The sequence below is a fragment of the Ovis canadensis genome, chromosome 1, assembly GCF_042477335.2.
Source record: "Ovis canadensis isolate MfBH-ARS-UI-01 breed Bighorn chromosome 1, ARS-UI_OviCan_v2, whole genome shotgun sequence".
Classification (NCBI taxonomy): domain Eukaryota; kingdom Metazoa; phylum Chordata; class Mammalia; order Artiodactyla; family Bovidae; genus Ovis; species Ovis canadensis.
The window spans coordinates 28,322,727-28,342,494 of NC_091245.1; the positions used below are offsets into that span (position 1 = coordinate 28,322,727).

At 50.1% G+C, this 19,768-nt stretch overlaps 1 protein-coding gene across 1 annotated transcript in view; it reads right to left on the bottom strand.

Annotated features, from left to right (window-relative positions):
• Positions 1-19,768, bottom strand: part of SLC1A7 (solute carrier family 1 member 7) — a 51,637-nt gene that overhangs the window by 1,606 nt on the left and 30,263 nt on the right. Inside the window, exons 4-10 of the mRNA XM_069559822.1 lie at positions 12,001-12,043; positions 8,560-8,782; positions 5,012-5,111; positions 4,126-4,359; positions 1,621-1,815; positions 666-800; positions 169-271 (exon numbers count right to left, since the gene is read on the bottom strand). Coding sequence (XP_069415923.1) covers positions 169-271; positions 666-800; positions 1,621-1,815; positions 4,126-4,359; positions 5,012-5,111; positions 8,560-8,782; positions 12,001-12,043 — 1,033 coding nt within the window. The remainder of the gene's footprint in view (positions 1-168; positions 272-665; positions 801-1,620; positions 1,816-4,125; positions 4,360-5,011; positions 5,112-8,559; positions 8,783-12,000; positions 12,044-19,768) is intronic.

Sequence of the window (19,768 nt, forward strand, 5' to 3'; positions counted from 1 at the left end):
GCTACGAGAGGAGCCTGTCACCTGGGTGCCCGTGAGGAGATCCAGGTGTGGAGGGATGGGTGGAAGGCGGCCCAGCTGGTGGGTAGCTGATGTGCTGCCCTGCCCCCCACTCCTGGGTTCGCCCTTGGGCCTTTGGGCAGCCTGGCCGGAGAGAGAGGGTGTGCTCACCTCAGGGCCCGTGTCCTGAGCGAAGTCTTTCCGGCAGACGTGAGCCATGATCCCAGCAGCCAGTGCATCCCCCAGCACGTTAATCATGGTGCGGAAACGGTCCCTGGTGGGCCAAGGTGGGCGGTGAGCGGCAGGCCCTCTGTTGTTAGGGGAGCTGGGAGAGGGCGGTGCTCACGGGACGGGTGTCTTCCTGGTCCTCCTGGCCCAGCACCCCCTGGCGGTGCTGAAGTGGGTGATGCAGGCATGTGACTGTGTGGTGCCTCAGGGCCTGTGTGTCAAAGGGCTTGGGCTCATGCTCTGCTCCCACCCTCCTGAAATTCTTTGTAGTTTTTGAACAAGGGATCCTAGGTTTTCACTTTTGAAAACTGGGCCCCACAGATCATGCAGCTGGGCAGGTGTCAATGAGTACCCACTGTGCCAAACCATGGCAGCTCCCTGGTCCACCGTGAGCACCTGCCTCCCAGGGGACAGGAGAGGGTGGGGGGCACCCCACTCACAGAGCCCAGTCGACAGCGATGATGAGGGTGATGTCGTCGGTGGGAAGGCCCACGGAGGTGAGCACGATGACCATGGTGACGAGCCCGGCCTGGGGGATGCCGGCTGCCCCAATGCTGGCTGCGGTGGCTGTGATGCTGCAGGAGAGGGGAGGCAGCACTGTTGGGCCCTGGACCCAAGGAGGAGGCCAGAATGCCAGAGCCTTTGGGGACAGCACTGTGGAGCAGGCATTATTAGGAATGCCACAGCAGGGCATTCTTGGGGCAGGGGCACGCCTCTGCCCAAGGTCCTGCGGTCCCAGAGGCTGTATCCCTGGCCTCAGCAGAACGTCCTAAGAAGTCTGTGGAAAGCCCCGTGTCTGGGTTTGATCCCTGGGTTGGGAAGGTCCCCTGGAGGAGGGCGTGGCAACCCGCTCCAGTATTCTTGCCTGGAGAACCCCATGGACAGAGGAGCCTGGCAGGCCGCTGTCACAGTAGGATTCCAGGAAGTTGTCCACGGGTTCCCATCGTCCATTGGCACTGGGTCCCCAGGGTCAGACTTGTACCCTCAGGCTGGCATGCGACGCCTTCCCCTTCACCTCTGTCCTCACCCAGCACCGTCCCCCAGCTCCAGCCATACCAGCAGCCCCTCCACTGTCCTCAGTCCTGCCGCTGGCCTCTGCTTGCCCTGTGCCTGCCTGAAGTGTGCTCCCTGCTACGCATGTCCCCGCTGCAGGCCCTCCTCTGGGCCCTAGCTTCCCAAGTTGCTCAGAGCTCCCCTGCAGGGCAGCCCTGGGGAAGGAGCCTGGTGCCCTGAATCATGAGACCCCAGCACTGACTTGCTGTGTGGCCTGGAATGAGCCCCTTGCCCTCTCTGGGCCTCAGAGACCGCATGGGATATGGGAGCTCAAGACTCCCAAAAGCCCTTCCAGAGCAACCACCCCCAATCCACACTGGGTGCTGGATGTCAGGAGCACACCTGATAGTGATGATCTGGCCAAAGTCCAGCTCGTAGTTGTTGACCTGGGCAATGAAGATGGCAGCCACAGCCTCGTAGAGCGCGGTGCCATCCATGTTGATCGTGGCGCCCACGGGCAGCACAAAGCGGGCAATGCGCCGGTCGATGTGGTTGTTCTCCAGCAGGCACTTAAAGGTGATGGGCAATGTGGCTGAGCTGTGAATAGAAGGGCCAGTGTCTGCCCATCACCCTCCTCCAGGATGGTCAGGGTCCCCAGGTTGCCAGCTGGTTGGTAACAGAAGCACCCCCCCAACCCCCAATGCCAGGCAGCTGGCCCATCTAGGGTGAACAGACTGAAGGGGCTTTTAAAATGGTCATGTGGCCAGACTTGCCCAGGCTCAGGGCCTTAGAGACCCCCTGTGCACACTGGTCAGGAAGGGAGTGACCGCCAGCAGAGCATCTGCTAGGTGCCGGGTGCTGCGCTTTACACCTCATGGCTTCCTGCTAGGAAGGTTTTGAGTTCCTTTAACAGGTGAAGAAATGAAGCCCAGAGGGGAGGAGCGGCTGACGCCATGTCACATGACCATGCAAAATGGAGATGAAGTGGTCAACAGCAGGGCTCTGGGTGGGAGCACTGGCTTCAGATTCCAGTTTCCCACTAGCTTAGTGGCCTTGGCATCTCCTCAACTTGTACGTGCCATAGTTTCCTTGTCCCAAACAATTGGTACACTATGGAACTATTAGGAGGATTCAAAAAGAGATTGCTTAGAATAGCATCTACATATTGTAGGTGGCTTCCCTGGTGGTTTGGGCTTCCCTTGCGGCTCAGCTGGCAAAGAATCTGCCTCCAAGGTGGGAGACCTACATTCAAACCCTGAATTGGGAAGATCTCCTGGAGAAGGGAAAGGCTACCCACTTCAGTATTCTGGCCTGCAGAATTCCATGGACTGCATAGTCCATAGGGTCACAAAGAGTTGGACACGACTGAGCGACTTTCACTTCACTTCCCTGGTGGTTCAGACAGTAAAGAATTTGCCTGCAATGCAGGAGACCCAGGTTCGATCCCTGGGTGGGGAAGATCCCCTTGAGGAGGGCGTGGCAACCCACTGCAGTATTCTCGCCTGGAGAATTCCATGGACAGAGGAGCCTGGTGGGCTACAGTCCTTAGGATCACAAAGAGTCGGACAGGATTTAGCGACTTAGGAAGCACCCATTGTAGGTACTCAACCAATGGTAGCCCTTGCTCTTGTAGCTGTGTTGCTACCGAGCTCCCAGTAGCAGTGTTGGGCCTAAAATTCAGGTTTGCATAGCCCCACAGCCCTTACTCCTCACAGGTACACTTGCTAGAGCCCCTCATGGGCCCCAGGCATGCTGGACCCGAGCCTGCGGTTCCTGCAGGAAACGGCGAGGGCTGCTGGCGCTGGTAGGCTTAACCAGCAACTGGGGGAACAGCAGCTGCTTAGGGCTTCATCTTTCCCTCTCGCTTCCTCCCTCTGCTCCGAATGGGGTTCCCAGACAAGGCTTCTAGGGCTTTTCCTCCCTGGTTCTGCTCCTCCAGAGTCCTCCATGAGGAGCTTCTGCTGCCAAGGGTGGGTAATGTGGCTGCAGGGGAAGGAGGTCTGTGGTGGTCCTTAATCCCATTTCACAGACTGGGGGACTGAGGCCTAGGGAAGAGAAGGCAGTAAGGGATGGAGGGAAGAGTCAGGCCTTTGGAGCCAGAGACATGGGCTCAGGTTTAGGTGACTTCCTTCGTGTAGAGCTTGGACACTCACTGTGGGGAGAACCACTCTTTCTTCAAAGGGCTAGATGCCCAGAAAGTGACCACCTCCTTCCCTTCTCCTCGCTCAATAGCAGAATTTGCATGACTTCATCCCCCTGGGTCTTCTGCTCTCAGTTGCGGTCTGAGATGCTTGAGGTCAGGTGTTGCTTCACCAAGCCCAGAATGGCCTTAGTGGGTTATCTCCATTAATCACACAGCAACTCTATGTGCCAGAGGCCACAGTGATCCCAAGTCTGTATATGAGGAAACTAATCCCACCACCCGGGGAGGTGGGGTGACTTGCCCGCAGTCACAGAGCTAGTGGGTAATGGAATCATGACTCAAATCCCCACTGTCTAGAGACACTGCCAATGCTGTGACAGGGCCACCTGCCAGTGACAGTAAACAGGCAAAGCCCCTGAAGAGCGGAGGGCCTGACTCCAACAGAAGCTCCACGTGTCAGTGAAAGGCGGCAGGGACTGCAGACCCGACACTCTCCAGCTCCGCCTGCCCTTGACACGTGGAAGCCAACCCCCATGTGGACTGAGTGAACACTGGGGATGTGGAGGAGGGCTCGCTGCCATTCGGGAAGGTAGGGGCTCAAGCATTTCAAGAATAGGTCTTGTTACCGAATCCTCCCCCAAGTTTGTGAAGTAGGTCACATTGACACTTTCCATGGTTCCATGGCTACAGACCAATGATGGTTGTACAGAAGAATAGCTGTCAGCCATGGTCTCCTCCCTGACACTTTCACCACCCAGGGCTACCTGGAGGAGGTGGCCAGCGCGATGAGCAGGGCCTGGAGGATGCCGCGGATGAAGACGATGGGGTTCTTTTTGGTGATGAAGAAGTAGAGCAGGGGCAGGATGAAGAGGCCATGGACGACCAGCCCGCACACCACGGTGACTGCATAGAAGCCCAGCTTCTTTCCTACGGTCGTGGGGTTGTCCATCTCCAGGATCTTGCCAGCGATGAGAAACACGATGCCAAAGGGGAAGTACCTAGGGTGGGCAGGGCAGCCGGCTCAGCACCAGGCAGGCAAAGACCCTGGGAGGCCCTGGGAGGCCCTGCTGGGCCTGTCCGCCCTGAGCCTTCCAGGACTCTTGTGAGGATAGAAAGTGACTATGTACCCGAGTGCCTGGCATATGGTGTCACCAATGCCCTCTTAACCAGTCCAGCCATGCACAGCCCTCACCCTTCTGCCTTCCTCTGCAGGCCCACATTTCAGCCCAGCAATGAGACATCCTCTATGGCTGACCTTGGCAGGCCTTTGCCTTACCCTATCTCACTGTGCAGGGCTGGGCTAGAAGATTCCTAAGGTCTGAACTCTGAGTCAAGGAGTGGCAGCTGGCTGTCCCTTCCAGTGTCTCCTTTCTCCAAAAGCTGAGCTAATGAGGCCCCAAGAGATGGGGAAACAGCCTGAGAGGTCAGGGCCAGGCGGATTAGCTCTTGGTTTGCCCCCAGTGGGCCTGACAGGGCCAGAAGTGGCAGGCCTGGGGCTGGAACTTGGCCTGGACAGGGCTGGGGGTATCCTTCTGTGCAGCTTTCTGCTCATTCCTATGGGACCACGGGGTCCCTCCAGCTTCCCAGGGCAGGGCTGGAAGCGGGTGGAGTAAGTAGGAGTCCACCCTTGACCCCCACGACAAGGCTCACCACACAGCCACGGCCACGATCTTCATGACAGACTCGTTGAGGCACTGGCAGAAGCTGACCAGCGGGGCCCCGCTGTCACCCATGCGGCCCAGCATGATGCCTGTGGAGGACAGGGACACAGCCAATGACAGACCCGGCAGAGGGAGGCAGACCTGCAGGACACCTGCGTGAGCCAGCACGTGCTGTGGCCAGGCACGGACAGACCATGGGCACACACGGATCTCAGCGCCTGGCCGACAGTCCAGCAGCCTCTGCCACCCAGCGCTTCCTCCCTACATCCCCTCCCTTCCCGGCATCCCCGCTGGAGAGGGCTGTGACTTCCCCACAGGGCTCCATCTCTTCCTCCTCTCTACCCAGCAGCACGTGCCTCCTTCTAAAAATAAAAATGCTCCCTGCCGACACCCCCAACTGACTTTCCTGCACACAGAGACCATAACCAACAGCCCACCCCTCTCACCCTGGCTCAGGCCCCACCTGGCCTGGCCATGCCTCTAACTCACGCCTCTGTCTGGCCCTGCTTTCCCTTCCTCACTCTGTTTCTGCATCGTGCCTTCCACGTTTCTAGACTACATCAAGCTCTTGGCTGTGGTGGGGGCTTTGTCCACTCTGTTCCTGATGCTTGAAGCCCTGGCCTGGAGGCCTGCACCTCCCCATTTATTCTCTAACCCATCTCTTTCTGATCCCCTCGTCTCACTTATTACAACAGTCATCCGTTGTGTTCTGTCTCCTCCAATAGAAAGTTAACCCATGAGGGCAACTTATTGAATGAATGATTGAACAAGGGAATGAATGGCAAAGCTTTTTCCGAAGCCCCTGTCACCCTCCCCTTGGGGTTCTGAGCTCATGCAGTAACCACAGTTAGGTCACTCCCAGGACAGTGACAAGCAACTGCTCTCCCACTGGTGACACAAAGATGGAGAGCATAATATACACTCTGTGTCTGCCTTCATGGAGCTTACTGTTGCCGTGTCCAAGAGGTTCATCCACTGACTCAGCCGGTGAGGGGCAAGATCTGGATCCTGGCCTCTGGAACCCCAGGGAAGAGCTCTTTCCCTGCCCGGGATGCCCCGAACCCATGCGGAACAGGGAGCAGCTACCACCGGGCAGGGGAGTCGGGGGGCCCTACTGGGGTGGGCGGGAGAGGCTAGAGAGGCAGGCGACACTGGGCCCAGCTCTGTCCCTCTGGCCTGTGGAAGCCTGGCTGAAGTCAGAGCCAGGTTCCCCGCTGACTCTGTCCCTCCACAGCTATTCCTGCTCCTCATCAGGCTCCCTGTTCCACCCCCAGGCTCTGGCTGGCTTAGAGCAACTGTACATGGGATGTGGAGGGTGGCAGTGGGCTTCCTCCCACAAGCAAGGCCAATGCCACCTTAGCATCAGCCACATCCCAACACCAGGGAGAAGACGGGGAAGGAGGCTCAGTGAGGGGAGCAGCTGCACGAGTGTGCTCACACACGCTCAGGGGGGGGGCACACAGAGACATTGGCACGGCTAGAGTTGAGGACACCACCGACTCGCGGACAGAGACATGTGCTCAGTAAACAGCGAAACGAGTTGAAGGCTCTCAAAGTTTTCTTTAGTTCTGCTAATAGATGTCCTTTTTGTATGCTCCCAGCCCTAAAACAGCACTGATGGCTGGGGAAAAGGAAGAAAGTCCAAGGCGGGGGACAGATTATCAGAGGTGCTGAGGATGCTTCCAAACACCATCCTCTCATACACCAGGGTCTCTGAGGTCCTGGCCCCTCTGTGTGCCCACCTGGCCTTTTGACCAGGATGAGAAGAGCTCCATTCCCCATTGTCATTCATCTGCCCGTCCACCCATCTGTCCCAGTTTACTGAGCACCTGCTAACCAAAGAGACCAAGACCTGTCTCTGCCTGCATGGAACGTACACAGCTGCCGCGCAGGCATTAAACAGCCACACTAACAAGTAGGCAGTTGTATTGGGTCAAACATTTAAGGAATAACACAGGGCATCTGACTGGGGTTAGACTTTTCCCCAGGATGGGATGCTTATACTAAGCCCCCTCAAGGATGAGAAAAGTGTAGTGGAGAGGGAGGGGCAGGAGCAGCCTGGTTGAGGGAGGCACCTTCCAGGAACCGACAGGCAGAGTGGCTGGGGAAGTGAGCTGGCCCAGAGCGGCAGCCTGGCCGGAGCTCGCAGGCTCTGTAGGTCACGCAGTGTTTGCACCCCTCTCTGAGGACAGTGGAGCCGGCGGAGGCTTTACATGGGGACTCAATGACCCTGTGAGGAGGACACACAAGGACAGGGGATTCTTGGGGGAGTTTTTCCAGAAACCAGGTGAGAGATGACAGCAGCCTTGGCTGGGGCAGTGGGCAGAAGGAAATGGAGGGGATTTCAGAGGCAGACCTGATGGGATTTGGGTGTGAGTTGAAGCAGAGGGCAAAGTAGAAAGTAACCGCCAAGTTCCTTGCCCAAGAAACCAAGAAGATGGGAGAATTTCCACTTGGGAAGAAAACCCTGTGTAGGAGTTGGAAGCTGGAGAGTGCCCCGCTAGGCCCAGGGCTGGGGCTGGGGGAAGGGGCTGATAGGATTTTATAGTGAGGCTCCTGGTGACCCCTGGAATGACCTAGAAGGACTAGGTGGGACTGACAAGCTAGATAGTTGTGGAGGGGTTAGGAATTCCTAGACTCTGAAAAAGGAAGAGGACTTCACTGGTAGCTCAGCTGGTAAAGAATCTGCCTGCAATGCAGGAGATGTGGGTTTGATCCTCGGTTGGAAATATCCCCTGGAGAAGGAAATGCAACCCACTCCAGCAATCTCGCCTGGAAAACTCCATGGACAAAGAAGCCTGGTGGGCTATAGTCCATGGGGTGGCAAGAGTTGGACACAACTTAGTGGCAAACCACTGCTACCAAAGAAGGAAGAAGGCTGTGTGCATATGTCGGTGTGGGTGGTCAAGGGGGGGACGCTGCAGGCAGAGGCATAATCAGAGGTTTTGTAGGATCTGAAGTTTGCACAGCTTGGAGCCTTCTTCAAGAAAAATAACATAAAATTTTAAAAAGGAAAAAGGGTACAGGCCTTAGAAGGGACCTGCGCAAGTTAAACTTCACCAGCTCCATGGTAAGTAGCCTGTGGTGGGCCTTGGGGACCCAGCAAAGGAAAGGGTATGGTCACAGGCCCCCAGAAATGGCACTGACAGGTCTGCAGAGAGAGGTGGCCACTGAGAAAGCCTTGTGGTTGAGGGTGGAAGGGAAGAATGAGGGCTTTAAACAAACAGCTGCTGGCAAGGTCAGAGGCATGGCCTTCTCAGAGAGAGGACCAACACCCCTGGAGGCAAATAGCACCCAGGCGTGGGGAATTCCCAGTGAGGAACAGCAGCTCCAACTTGGGGAGGGCTAGGGACACCCCCTTGTCCCTGGGTAATGCAATAGGGACTTGAGTCACTCCCTCAGAAAGGGAAAGGAAGGAACCTCCTGGAAAATGGGGAGACTCCAGGCTATTCAGGTTACTGGACATGGGATGCAGGGAGGGGTAAATGCAAGGAGGGCCAGGCTCCAGGGCTTCTTGTGGTGGTGGGCAGCACATACCCATAGTGGCAGAGAAGATGACGATGCCCAGCACGTTCATGCCATCGCTGGTGCCGGGCTCTGACTTGTAAACGACCTCTGGAGGGGGTGTCAGGTCCAGGGCGAAGTTCTGCACACGAGAGCCATTCTCCTCCTGGACCCCGTAGATGAGGATCCGCCGAGAAGGGGCCTCCTCTGATGCTACTGTGGGGGACTTGACAACGGGGGTGGTCTTGGTGCGATACTGGTGGGCGACACCCCAGTGAGTCAGGACCAAGTGTGATATCAACAACAATAATAATAACATCTTGGAAGCACATCTGTATCCACTCATGAACTATTTGATTGACAGTAACCCCGTGAAACGACTGAGCGACTGAACTGAACTGAACTGAACCCTGTGACATAGGCAGGACAGGGAGTATTATCAATATTTTACCAAAAAGCAAAACTGAGATTTGTTTGTTCACCCACACACTACCCAGGCACACCTCCCTCCATCCCTCCTCCCCTCTTCTTTCCGTGCATCATCACACCTACCTGTGATAAGTCACTTCAGTCACGTCCGACTCTGTGAGACCCTGTGGACTGTAGCCCGCCAGGCTCCTCTGACCATGGAATTCTCCAGGCGAGAATACTGGAGTGGGTTGCCACGCCCTTCTCCAGGGGATCTTCCCGACCCAGGGATCAAATCTGCATCTCTTACATCTCTTGCATTGACATTCTTTACCACAAGTGCCACCTGGCTGGGACCCTCTCTAACCATCCATCCATCTCCTATACAGATAATCTGCCTGGATAATCCTCCATTCACCTGTTTGTCCTCTTTCAGCCACCTACTATCCATCTGCCTAACAGCCAGCCAGCCCTGCCTTCCACTGAAGGAAATTTGGACCTCCTGTTAGGAAAGCTTAGTTTGCCCCAAGCTTTCTTGATGAGATGAGACGCCAGCTGGGGAGAGCTGGGTGACCGAGTCAGCTACCCCTCTTCCTCAGCCCCCAGGACATTGCCAAGTCTTTTCTTCTCATTCCTCAGGTACTATGAGCCCAAACAAGGGCTCCTATCTTCCTAACACCAAGTATCAATAAAGCAAAGTATCTGGGGGTGGGTGGAGAAAAGGAGCCACTCAGGAAATATACCTAAAATGTCAATGCTTCAGCTCCCTCATCTGTGAAGTGGGGTCTTAATAGTTACTAACCTCATTAGGTTAAATGAGGTGATGTATGTAAAGTTCTGACATTAGTGCCTGGCACATGGTGAGCCTACTGTAACCATCACTGCTATCATCACTACCACCACCATCAGCATCGCAACCACCGTCATCATCCCAGGGTTGAACACTCTGCGCCAGGTGCTGATTCTTGAAGGAAGGGTAGGAGTTTCCCAAAAGATAAAGGGCATTTCAGATGGGGTGGAAAGTAGAGCAATGTTCTCTTTCTCTCTCACATCTTCAGTAATTGCCCATCACTGTTGGGATAATATTCAAACTCCCTAGCCGAGCATTCAGGGCCCTTCACCACTTGGCTCTTTCCATAAATGAAGACACAAGAGGTGAGGGAAGATACAGGGGTTAGCTCAAGCTTTCACAGCTCCTTATTTTGGAGCCTCTCCTCTATCTCTCAACCACCTCTTGTGTGTCTCCAGGCTCAATGCAGGGCCCACCACAGGGAAGATCAGGAAATGCTTGTTGGACTGAGTCAACCAGACTGACATTTTAGAAGGGAAATTATTAGAAGTGCAAATAAAGATTTGTGTACAGGGTTGTTGGAAACTGACCCTGACTATTCATAAGCTCCAATTCTTTAGCCACTTGATGTGAAGAGCCAACTCACTGGAAAAGACCCTGATACTGGGACAGATTGAAGGCAGAAGAAGGGGGCAGCAGAGGATAAGATGGTTAGATAGCATCGTTGACTCAGGGACATGGATTTGAGTGAACTCTGGGAGACAGTGGAGGACAGAGGAGCCTGGTATGTTACAATTCACGGGGTATAGAGTCAGACATTACTTAGTGACTGAATAACAACAAGGCTGTTTTGGTAAACAACCAAAAGGAGAAATAGGCAAATAAATTACAGCCTAGGCTTACATCAGGCTATGACATCATCAGTAAGCATTGTATTTTTTGTTGTTGTTCAGTTGCTCAGTCATGTCCCACTCTTTGCGACCCCGTGGACTGCAGCACACCAGGCTTCCCTGTCCTTCACCACCTCTCAGAGTTTGCTCAAACTCATTTCCATTGAGTCAGTGATGCCATCCAAACATCTTATCTTCTGTCACCTGCTTCTCCTCCTGCCTTCAATCTTTCCCAGCATCAGGGTCTTTTCCAGTAAGTCGGCTCTTTGTTATCAGAGGAACTTCAGCTTCAACATCAGTCCTTCCAGTGAATATTCAGGATTGATTTCCTTTAGGGTTGACTGGTTTGATCTCCTTGCGCTTCAAGGGATTCTCAAAAGTCTTCTCCAACATCACAGCTTGAAAGCGTCAATTCTTTGGTACTCAGACTTCTTTATGGTCCAACTCTCATATCCGTACATGACTTGTATTTTCAAGAAGCATTAATAACCATGTAAAGTGCTCATGATATAATGGGAGTGGAGGAAAAAGCAAGATGCACACTATGTGTGTACTATGATCCTAATTTTATTTTTAAAAACATTTCAACAGAGAAAAAAAGATAGAAGCATGCCATCTACTATCACTATTGCTAGGTCCTGGAACTACAAGTATTTTTATCCTCTGCTTTGGGCTTCCCTGGTAGCTCAGCTGGTAAAGAATCTGCCTGCAATGCAAGAGACCTGGGTTCAATACCTGGGTTGGGAAGATCCCTTGGAAAAGGCAGCAGCTTACCCACTCCAGTATTCTGGCCCAGAGAATTCCACGAACAGAGGAACCTAGCAGGCTACAGTCCATGGGGGTCACAAAGAGTTGGACACAACTGAGTGAATTTCACTTATTTATTTTAGTATTTCCCTAATACTTTACAGTGAGTATTATTGCTGCTTTTATTACAGGAAAGGATTATTTTAAAAAGAAAGAGAAAGCAGGCTTTGATGCCAGCAGTCTGAGTTCACCTACTAGTTCTGCCATTTACTAGTGATTTAACCTTGGGCAAATCCTTTAACCCTCCTGAGTCTCAGTTTCCTCATCCAGGAGATGTTCTGGTCCTAGCCTGGGGTAGGGTTGCTGTGAGGTCTGAGAGAGACCCAGTGCATGAGTATGGGCGTAATCAAGGGTGGAGCCAGCACTCAGTGGGGGCTTCCTTCTCCTCTCATAATTCTTCCTCATGAAAAGTCAGAACCCAGGGCAGGGGTACAGCCACAGGAGGCTCTAAAGATCTAGGTCTTTCCCCCTGACCCTCTCCTGTAGCATCCCACCCCCAGAGACAGGGAGACTAACCAGCCAAGCCAGGCCCAGGCTGGCCCTGCCTGCCCACCCTCTATTGCCCAGGAACCCACTCACCTGCTTGAATGTGGCTTCCACCAGGTTGGCTGGGAACATGTTCCTGAGAAGAGAATCAGTAATTGAAGAATTCCAGGACAGGAGGGCCCTTGGGGTCACCTGAACACCTCCTTTGGCAGTGGAGGCCTTCCATGACCCCACCCCACCTGCCCCTGCAGTCTTGCCTCTTTCCATCACTCCCATCTCAGGACTTAAAGCTTCAACACCAACTGCATATGGTTCCCCAAATATGCTGCATACGTCTCCAGCTCCAGGCCTTTGACTGCTGTTCCCTCTGCCTGAAATGCCCTGCCTGCTTCTCTGGCTGATTCCTACACCAGTCAAGCAGAGACCAAGCCTTTTGCAACTGCTCCAGGCAGACTCCTTGGCCCTTCCCCTATAGTTACCTACACTCCAGCACGCTGCTGGTGGCACTAGTCAGGTGTCTGCCTCCCCACTGACTGGCCTCCTTGAAGGGGGGGCTTGGTCATTCATATCTTATCTGTGGCTCCCAACACAGGACCTGGCATATAAATGGGATCATTATTCTTATTAACATAATCTTCATCTTCTAAAGCAGGAAGGGGTTGGGTCCTACCAGATGTGAAAGCATGCTATAAATATGCAACTCTCAAAACAGTGAGATACTGACAGCCATCAACAGAAAAATCAATGTAACGGAACCTATACCTGGAGACAGAACCTGGGACATCTTAGTATTTCATATGCTATAGAAGTTGCTTCACAAATCGGTGAAGAAAGGAAGGACCCATTCTGGAGAACTGCATAGCTGACCAACTATTCAGAAAAATAAACACCAGGTCTTGGAACTTCCCTGGTGGTCCAACAGTTGGGAGTTTGCTTTCCAGTGCAAGGGGTACATCAAGGCTGTATATTGTCACCTTGTTTATTTAACTTATATGCAGAATATATTATGCAAAATGCCAGGCTGGATGAATCATAAGCTGGAATCAAGATTGCCAGGAGAAATATCAACAACCTCAGATACGCAGATGATACCATGCTAATGGCAGAAAGAGAAGAGGAACTAGAGAGACTCTTGATGAAGGTGAAAGAGGAGAGTGAAAAACCTGGCTTAAAACTCTACATTCAAGAAACGAAGATCAAGGCATCTGGTTCCATCACTTCATGGCAAATAGATGGAAACAAGTAGAAACAGTGACAGATTTTATTTTCTTGGGCAGTGATTTTCAAAATCACTGTGGATGGTGACTGCAGCCATCTAATTAAATGACACTTGAACCCTGGAAAGAATGCTTTGACAAACCTAGACAGTGTATTAAAAAGCAGAGACATCATTTTGCTGACAAAGGTCTGTCTAGTCAAAGCTATGGTTTTTCCAGTGGTTGTATATGGATGTGAGAGTTGGATCATAAAGAAGGCTGAGTGCTGAAGAATTTATGCTTTTGAACTATGGTGCTAGAGAAGACTTTTGAGAGTCCCTTGGACTGCAAGGAGATCAAACCAGTCAGTCTTAGAGGAAACCCTGAATATTTATTGAAGGGACTGATGTTGAAGTTGAAGGTCCAATACTTTGGCCACCTGATGTGAAGAGCTGATTCACTGGAAAAGACTCTGATGCTGAGAAAGATTGAGGGCAAGAAGAGAAGGAGGTGACAGAGGATGAAATGGTTGGATGCCATCACCAACTCAATGGACATGAGTTTGGGCAAACTTTGGGAGACAGTTTGAAAGCAGGGAAGCCTGGTGTGCTGCAGTCCATGGGGTCACAAAGAGTCAGACAACCCTTAGCAATTGAACAACAGCATGGATTGCAAGTTCAGTCCCTGGTTGGGGTGCTAGGATGCCATGCATCTCACAGCCAAAAAATCAAAACATAAAACAGAAGTGATACTGTAACACATTTAATAAAGACTTTAAAAATGGTCCCCTTAAAAAAAAACACTTTAAAAATAAACCCTAGATCTTTATGCTGTTGTTTTTGTTTAGTCACTAAGTCATGTCGGATTCTTTGCGACCCCATGGAGCCCACACGGCTTCTCTGTCCATGGGATTTTCCAGACAAGAATGCTGGAATGAGTTGCCATTTCCTTCTCCAGAGGATCTTTCCAACCCAGGGTCAAACCCATGTCTCCTGCTTAGCAGGCAGATTCTTTCCCACTGAGCCATTTAGGAAGCCCTCGATCTTTACATGCACTGCACCCAGATACATCCCAGATGGCTGAAAGAAATAAATAATTTAGAAAATGAAACCATAAATATCTAGAAAAAATACAGATTAATATTTTATCAGATCTCAGGACGTGGAAGGACTTCTAAGAACAAAATGAGCAATTAAAATAAATCAATAGATTTTACTTCATTAAAACTAAGAACTTCCTAAGTGCAGCTTAGTATCCTGGATTGGATTCTGGAACAGAAAAATAGGACACTAGTGGAAAACTGGTGAAATCCAATGAAGCAATTTAGTTAATACAGTTGTACTAATTTCATGTCTTACTTTTGACTAATGTGCTAGAGGTAGGTCACTAACGTCAGGGGAAGCTGAGCAGAGCTGGGAACTCTCTGTACTCTGCAACTTTTCTATAAACCTAAAATCAGGCCAAAATCAAAAGCTAAAAAATTAAGAAGCTCTTTAAGACAGATTACAATACAAATAAAATAATAAAGCAAACAAGCTGGGGAAACTATACAACAAAGTGTTACCACCTTCAATCTTTAAAGAGTTTTTACAATTCTTGGCCTTGTTTCCATGTTCACTCTCTGTGTTTTCTCACCAGAACATCAGCTCCCTGGAGGGTGGGATCTCTGCTTTGTTCTCTGCTATGTCCCTAGCTCCTGGAAGAGTGCCCAACGCATAAGAGGCACTCAGTAAATATTTGCTACATAAATAAATGGACCACAAAAACATTAATAACCTCAATAGAAAAATGATCCCCTTCATGGATCACAGACTTGTCATGGCAAAAGGGCTTGCATAACTCTATGAAGCCATGAGCCATGCTGTGCAGGGCCACTAAGATGGGCGGGTCATAGTGCAGAGTCCTGACAGAACATGGTCCACTGGAGGACGGAATGGCAAACCACTCCAGGATTCCTGACGTGAGAACCCTACGAACAGCATGAAAAGGCAAAAAGATATGACACTGGAAGATGAGCCCCTCAGGCTGGAAGTTGTCCAATATGCTACTAGGGAAGAGTGGAGGGCAATTACTAATAGCTCCAGGAAGAAAGAAGCAGCTGGGCCAAAGCAGAAACAACCCTCAGTTGTGGGTATGTTTGGTGGTGAAATTAAAGTCCGATGCTATAAAGAACAATATTGCACAGGAACCTGGGATGTTAGGTCCCTGAATCAAGGTAAACTGGACGTGGTCAATCTTCCAAACAGGAGATGGAAAGAGTAAACATCAACATCTTAGGAGTCAGTGAACTAAAATGGATGGAAATGGGTGAATTGAATTCAGATGACCATTATATCTACTACTGCAGGCAAGAATCTCTTAGAAGAAATGGAGTAGTCCTGATAATCAACAAAAGAAGAGGCTCCAAAGCACTTTCCAAAGACAAACTTGCACACAAACAAAGGTCATAGTCACTGTTTGGTGGTCTGCTGCCCATCTTATCCAGTACAGCTTTCTGAATCCTGGAGAAACCATTACATCTGAGAAGTGTGCTCAGCAAATCAATGAGATGCACTGAAAACTGCAATGCCTGCAACCAGCATTGGTCAACAGAATGGGCCCGATTCTTCTCCATGGCAACGCCTGACTGCAAATCACACAACCAATGCTTCAAAAGTTGAATGAGTTGGGCTACAAAGTTTTGCCTCATCTGCCATATTCACCTAACCTCTTGCCAACTGATTATCACTTCTTCAAGCATCTCAACAGCTTTTTGCAAGGAAAATGCTTCCACAACCAGCAGGAGGCAGAAAATGCTTCCCAACAGCTCACTGAATTCTGAAGCACAGATTTTTACACTACAGGAATAAACTTATTTCTCGTTGGCAAAAATGTGTTGATTGTAATGGTTCTTATTTTAATCAGCAAAGATGTGTTTGAGCCTAGTTATAGTGGTTTAAAATTCACAGTCTGAAACCAGTTATTTTTGTACCAACCTAATAGAGCTAATAGAACTTCTCCCTGGAGAAGGCAATGGCACCCCACTCCAGTACCCTTGCCTGGAGAATCCCATGGACAGAGGAGCCTGGCAGGATGGGGTCGCAAAGAGTCGGACACAGCTGAATGACTTCACTTTCACTTTAATAGAACTAACACCACAAAAAGATGTCCTTTTCATTGTAGGGGTAGGGGTTTGGAATGCAAAATTAGGAAGTCAAGAGGTATCTGGAATAATATACAAGTTGATAGACAAGTTTGGCCTTGGAGTGCAAAATGAAGCAGGGCAAAGGCTAACAGAGTTTTGTCAAGAGAACATGTTGGTCATAGTAAACACCCTTTTCCAATAACACAAGAGATGACTCTACATATGGGTATCACCAGATGGTCAATACCAAAATCAAACTGATTATGTTCTTGAAGAAGAACAACTGAAGATGAAGAAGCTCGATACAGTCAGCAAAAACAAGACCTGGAGCTGACTATCGCTCAGATCATGAACCCCTTATTGAAAAATTGAGGCTTAAATTGAACAAAATAGGGAAAACCTCTAGGCTATTCAGATATGACTTGAATCAAATTCCTTACGATTATACCGTAGAGGTGATGAATATATTAAAGAGATTAGATCTGGTAGACTGCCTGAAGAACTATGGACCAAGGTTCATAATATTGTACAGGAGGCAATGACCAAAACCATGCCAAAGATAAAGAAATGCAAGAAGGCAAACGGGTTGTTTGAGGAGGCCTTACAAAAAGCTGAGAAAAGAAGACGCAAAAGGCAAGGGAGAAAGGGAAAGATTTACCCAATTGAATGCAGACTTCCAGAGAAGAGCAAGGAGAGTTAAGAAAGCCTTCTTAAGTGAACAATGCAAAGAAATAAAGGAAAACAATAGAATGGGAAAGACTAGAGTTCTCTTCAAGAAAACTGGATATATCAAGGGAACATTTCATATAAGTATGGGCATGATAAAGGACAGATATGGTAAGGATCTAACAGAAGCAGAAGAGAGTAAGAAAAGGTGGCAAGAATACACAGAAGAACTGTACAAAAACAGTCTTAATGACCTAGATAACCACAATGGTGTGATCACTCACCTACAGCCAGATATCCTGGAGTGTGAAGTCAAGTGGACCTTAGGAAGCATTACAATGAACAAAGCTGGTGGAGGTAACGGAATTGAAACTGAGCTATCTAAAATCCTAAAAAATGATGCTGTTAATGTGCTGCCTTCAGTATGTCAATGAATTTGGAAAACTCAGCAGTGGCCACAGAATTTGGAAAAGGTCAGTCTCATTCAAATCCCAAAGAAGGGCAATGCCAGAGGATGTTTGGTGACATGGACTCCCTCACACAGTTCTGGCAGCAAACTATAAAGCAATTTGCAATTTACAGTGAGGGCCTCTGCCTTTATAATCTGCCTTAGGAATCTATCCTGACTCAGAGATGCTCACAAGGGTTTTTGTCCCTGTGCTAGCACTTCCCTGAACAGCCCAGGCGCCTTGTGTTCATGCCGTGTCCTCTACCTGGACCCTCCTTCCCGCTCACTCTTGTTCTTGGCACGTCTCTTCTTTTGCAAGACTCAGCTCTCATATCCATGGAGTTATACATGTGAACATGAGTGTGGGTTTTTTTTTTCTTGACTTTACACCCCAGCAGTCAGTGTTGAGAAGCAGAAACTATAATTTTTTTCGCTGCTGCTAAAATACAGGTTTAGGGTAACCTGTATTTTAATGTGGCAGTTAGAAGAGGACTTACAATGAGCTGCCAAGGCAGAAAAGTGGTAGAGAATGGTCATGGTTTTCCCCACTGATTTCAGCATTGTCATAAGGGAGAGGAGCTGAGATTGCAGAAGCTCACCTGAGGATATTTTTTCAATAAGTGATAAGCAAATTTCTGCCACCAGAACAGTGGCTGCCAGCAAGGGCTTTGGAAATCAAGCAGAGCCAAAGCTCACACTAGGCACACTGCCCTGAGCACTCGTGACCAGAATGAAGGATGTCCACACTGTGCCAGTGATAACAGTTCGAAAACGTCTCCTGGGTACAGTCCCAGTAGGTTCAAGTGACTAAATGTTTCTCTAATAAAACTTAGAAGGAAAGCCACTGTAGCTTGAGCAGAAACCAAGAGCATTCAAAAGGCCACACGTAAGAAAGCGAATGGAACTTATACCTCATGCGTTCATCTCTTTACAACATCCTTAACAATGGAAATAGTTTAAAATATGTGCTGTGGCAGGGATGACTAGCTGTCTACCCAGTCTCCATTCTTTCTTCTCACTAACAGAAACTGAAGGCTGTTACAGGGACCAAGAGGGCCCTGACAATAAGCCCTGTTTCCCAGTGTCTCTTTCCAGAGGGGTGGTCAGTGCAATATAAGTGGGAGTGATGGGGTGGCGTTTCCTGGAAAAAGCTTGCAAAGATGCTTATGCAGCTAGGACCCTTTGGTCCTTTCCTCCAGCTCATTTCTTTCTGCCCAGAGCATAGACATAACAGGTGGAGCTTCAGCAGCTTCACTGCACCATGAGACACTGGTGAGAAAAACCAAGTGCTAAATAAACATGGCAAAGCACAAAGGTGGAGGGAGCATGGGCTCCTGGTGATCCTTGCCACCTCTGGTCTGCTTATTGGAGAGAAAAGACATGTTTTTACATTAGTTAAGCCTCTGCTGCTTCAAGTTTCTGTTAACTAGCAGCCAAGAGCATTTCCTGATGCACGAGGCTGTATTATTGTCCACAAGCTTATCCTCAGATCTTTTCTTAGTGTGTTTAAAACTATGTGGGGCGGTAGGCTGGGTCTTCGTATGGTGCACGGGCTTCTCGTTGCTGTAGCTTATCTTGTTGCAGAGTACACGCTCTAGGAGCACAGGCTTCGGTAGCTGTGGCCCACAGACTCAGCTGTGGTGGCACATGGGCTGTGTTGCCCCTTGGTATGTAGGGTCTTCCCTGACCAGGGATCAAGCCCTTGTCCCCTAGACCACCAGGGAAGTCCTAGCCTCAGATTTTCATAAAGAATTATACTTTTGATTATTAAATGAGAAAACATACATTTTCTTTTGGTTTTGAAGACCCACGGGAAGCCTTCCTTTTTTCCCCAGGAGACCTGGGTTTCTGGTGGTAGTTACATAAAATTCAGACATAATGTGCCTGGGAGATATTAGTAGGCCGAGACCATACACTCTGCCCCAGGCCTCCCTGCATGTCTCCTGGGGCAAGGCCACGGTCCGCCTCACTTAGTATTTGTAAGTTCCCAAACTCACTCCTAATCCCATGTCCCCAGCCCAAGCTCCAAAGGTGGGAATTATTTCTTTCCAAGCACAGCTCCCAAGAGCTTCATCCAATGCCTGAAGGGGTGACTGGGGGCTATAAATAGAGCCAAGCTGACTTAATCTCTCTGGCCCAGCTCTGATTGGTGTTTCGCTTGGGTTTGTCCCAGGAGGTTGCCCTGTGAGCAGACGTCAATTTTCTGGAGCCCCCACTTGGAGTTCTAGGAAATGAACTCATGTCTTGGAGAGTCATCCAGGGACATGGCCTGTTGTGTTCCTCTGGAAGCCTCTCAGAGACATAACATATACCTTCCCACCCTGAAGGAAGCTGTGAGCCTTATTTTCCTGTTCAGCTGAAGCCCGCATCTTTCTGATTTTCCTTAGTCACGTCTGCCTCCATTTCCCAGTTCCCTCTCCCGGTCAC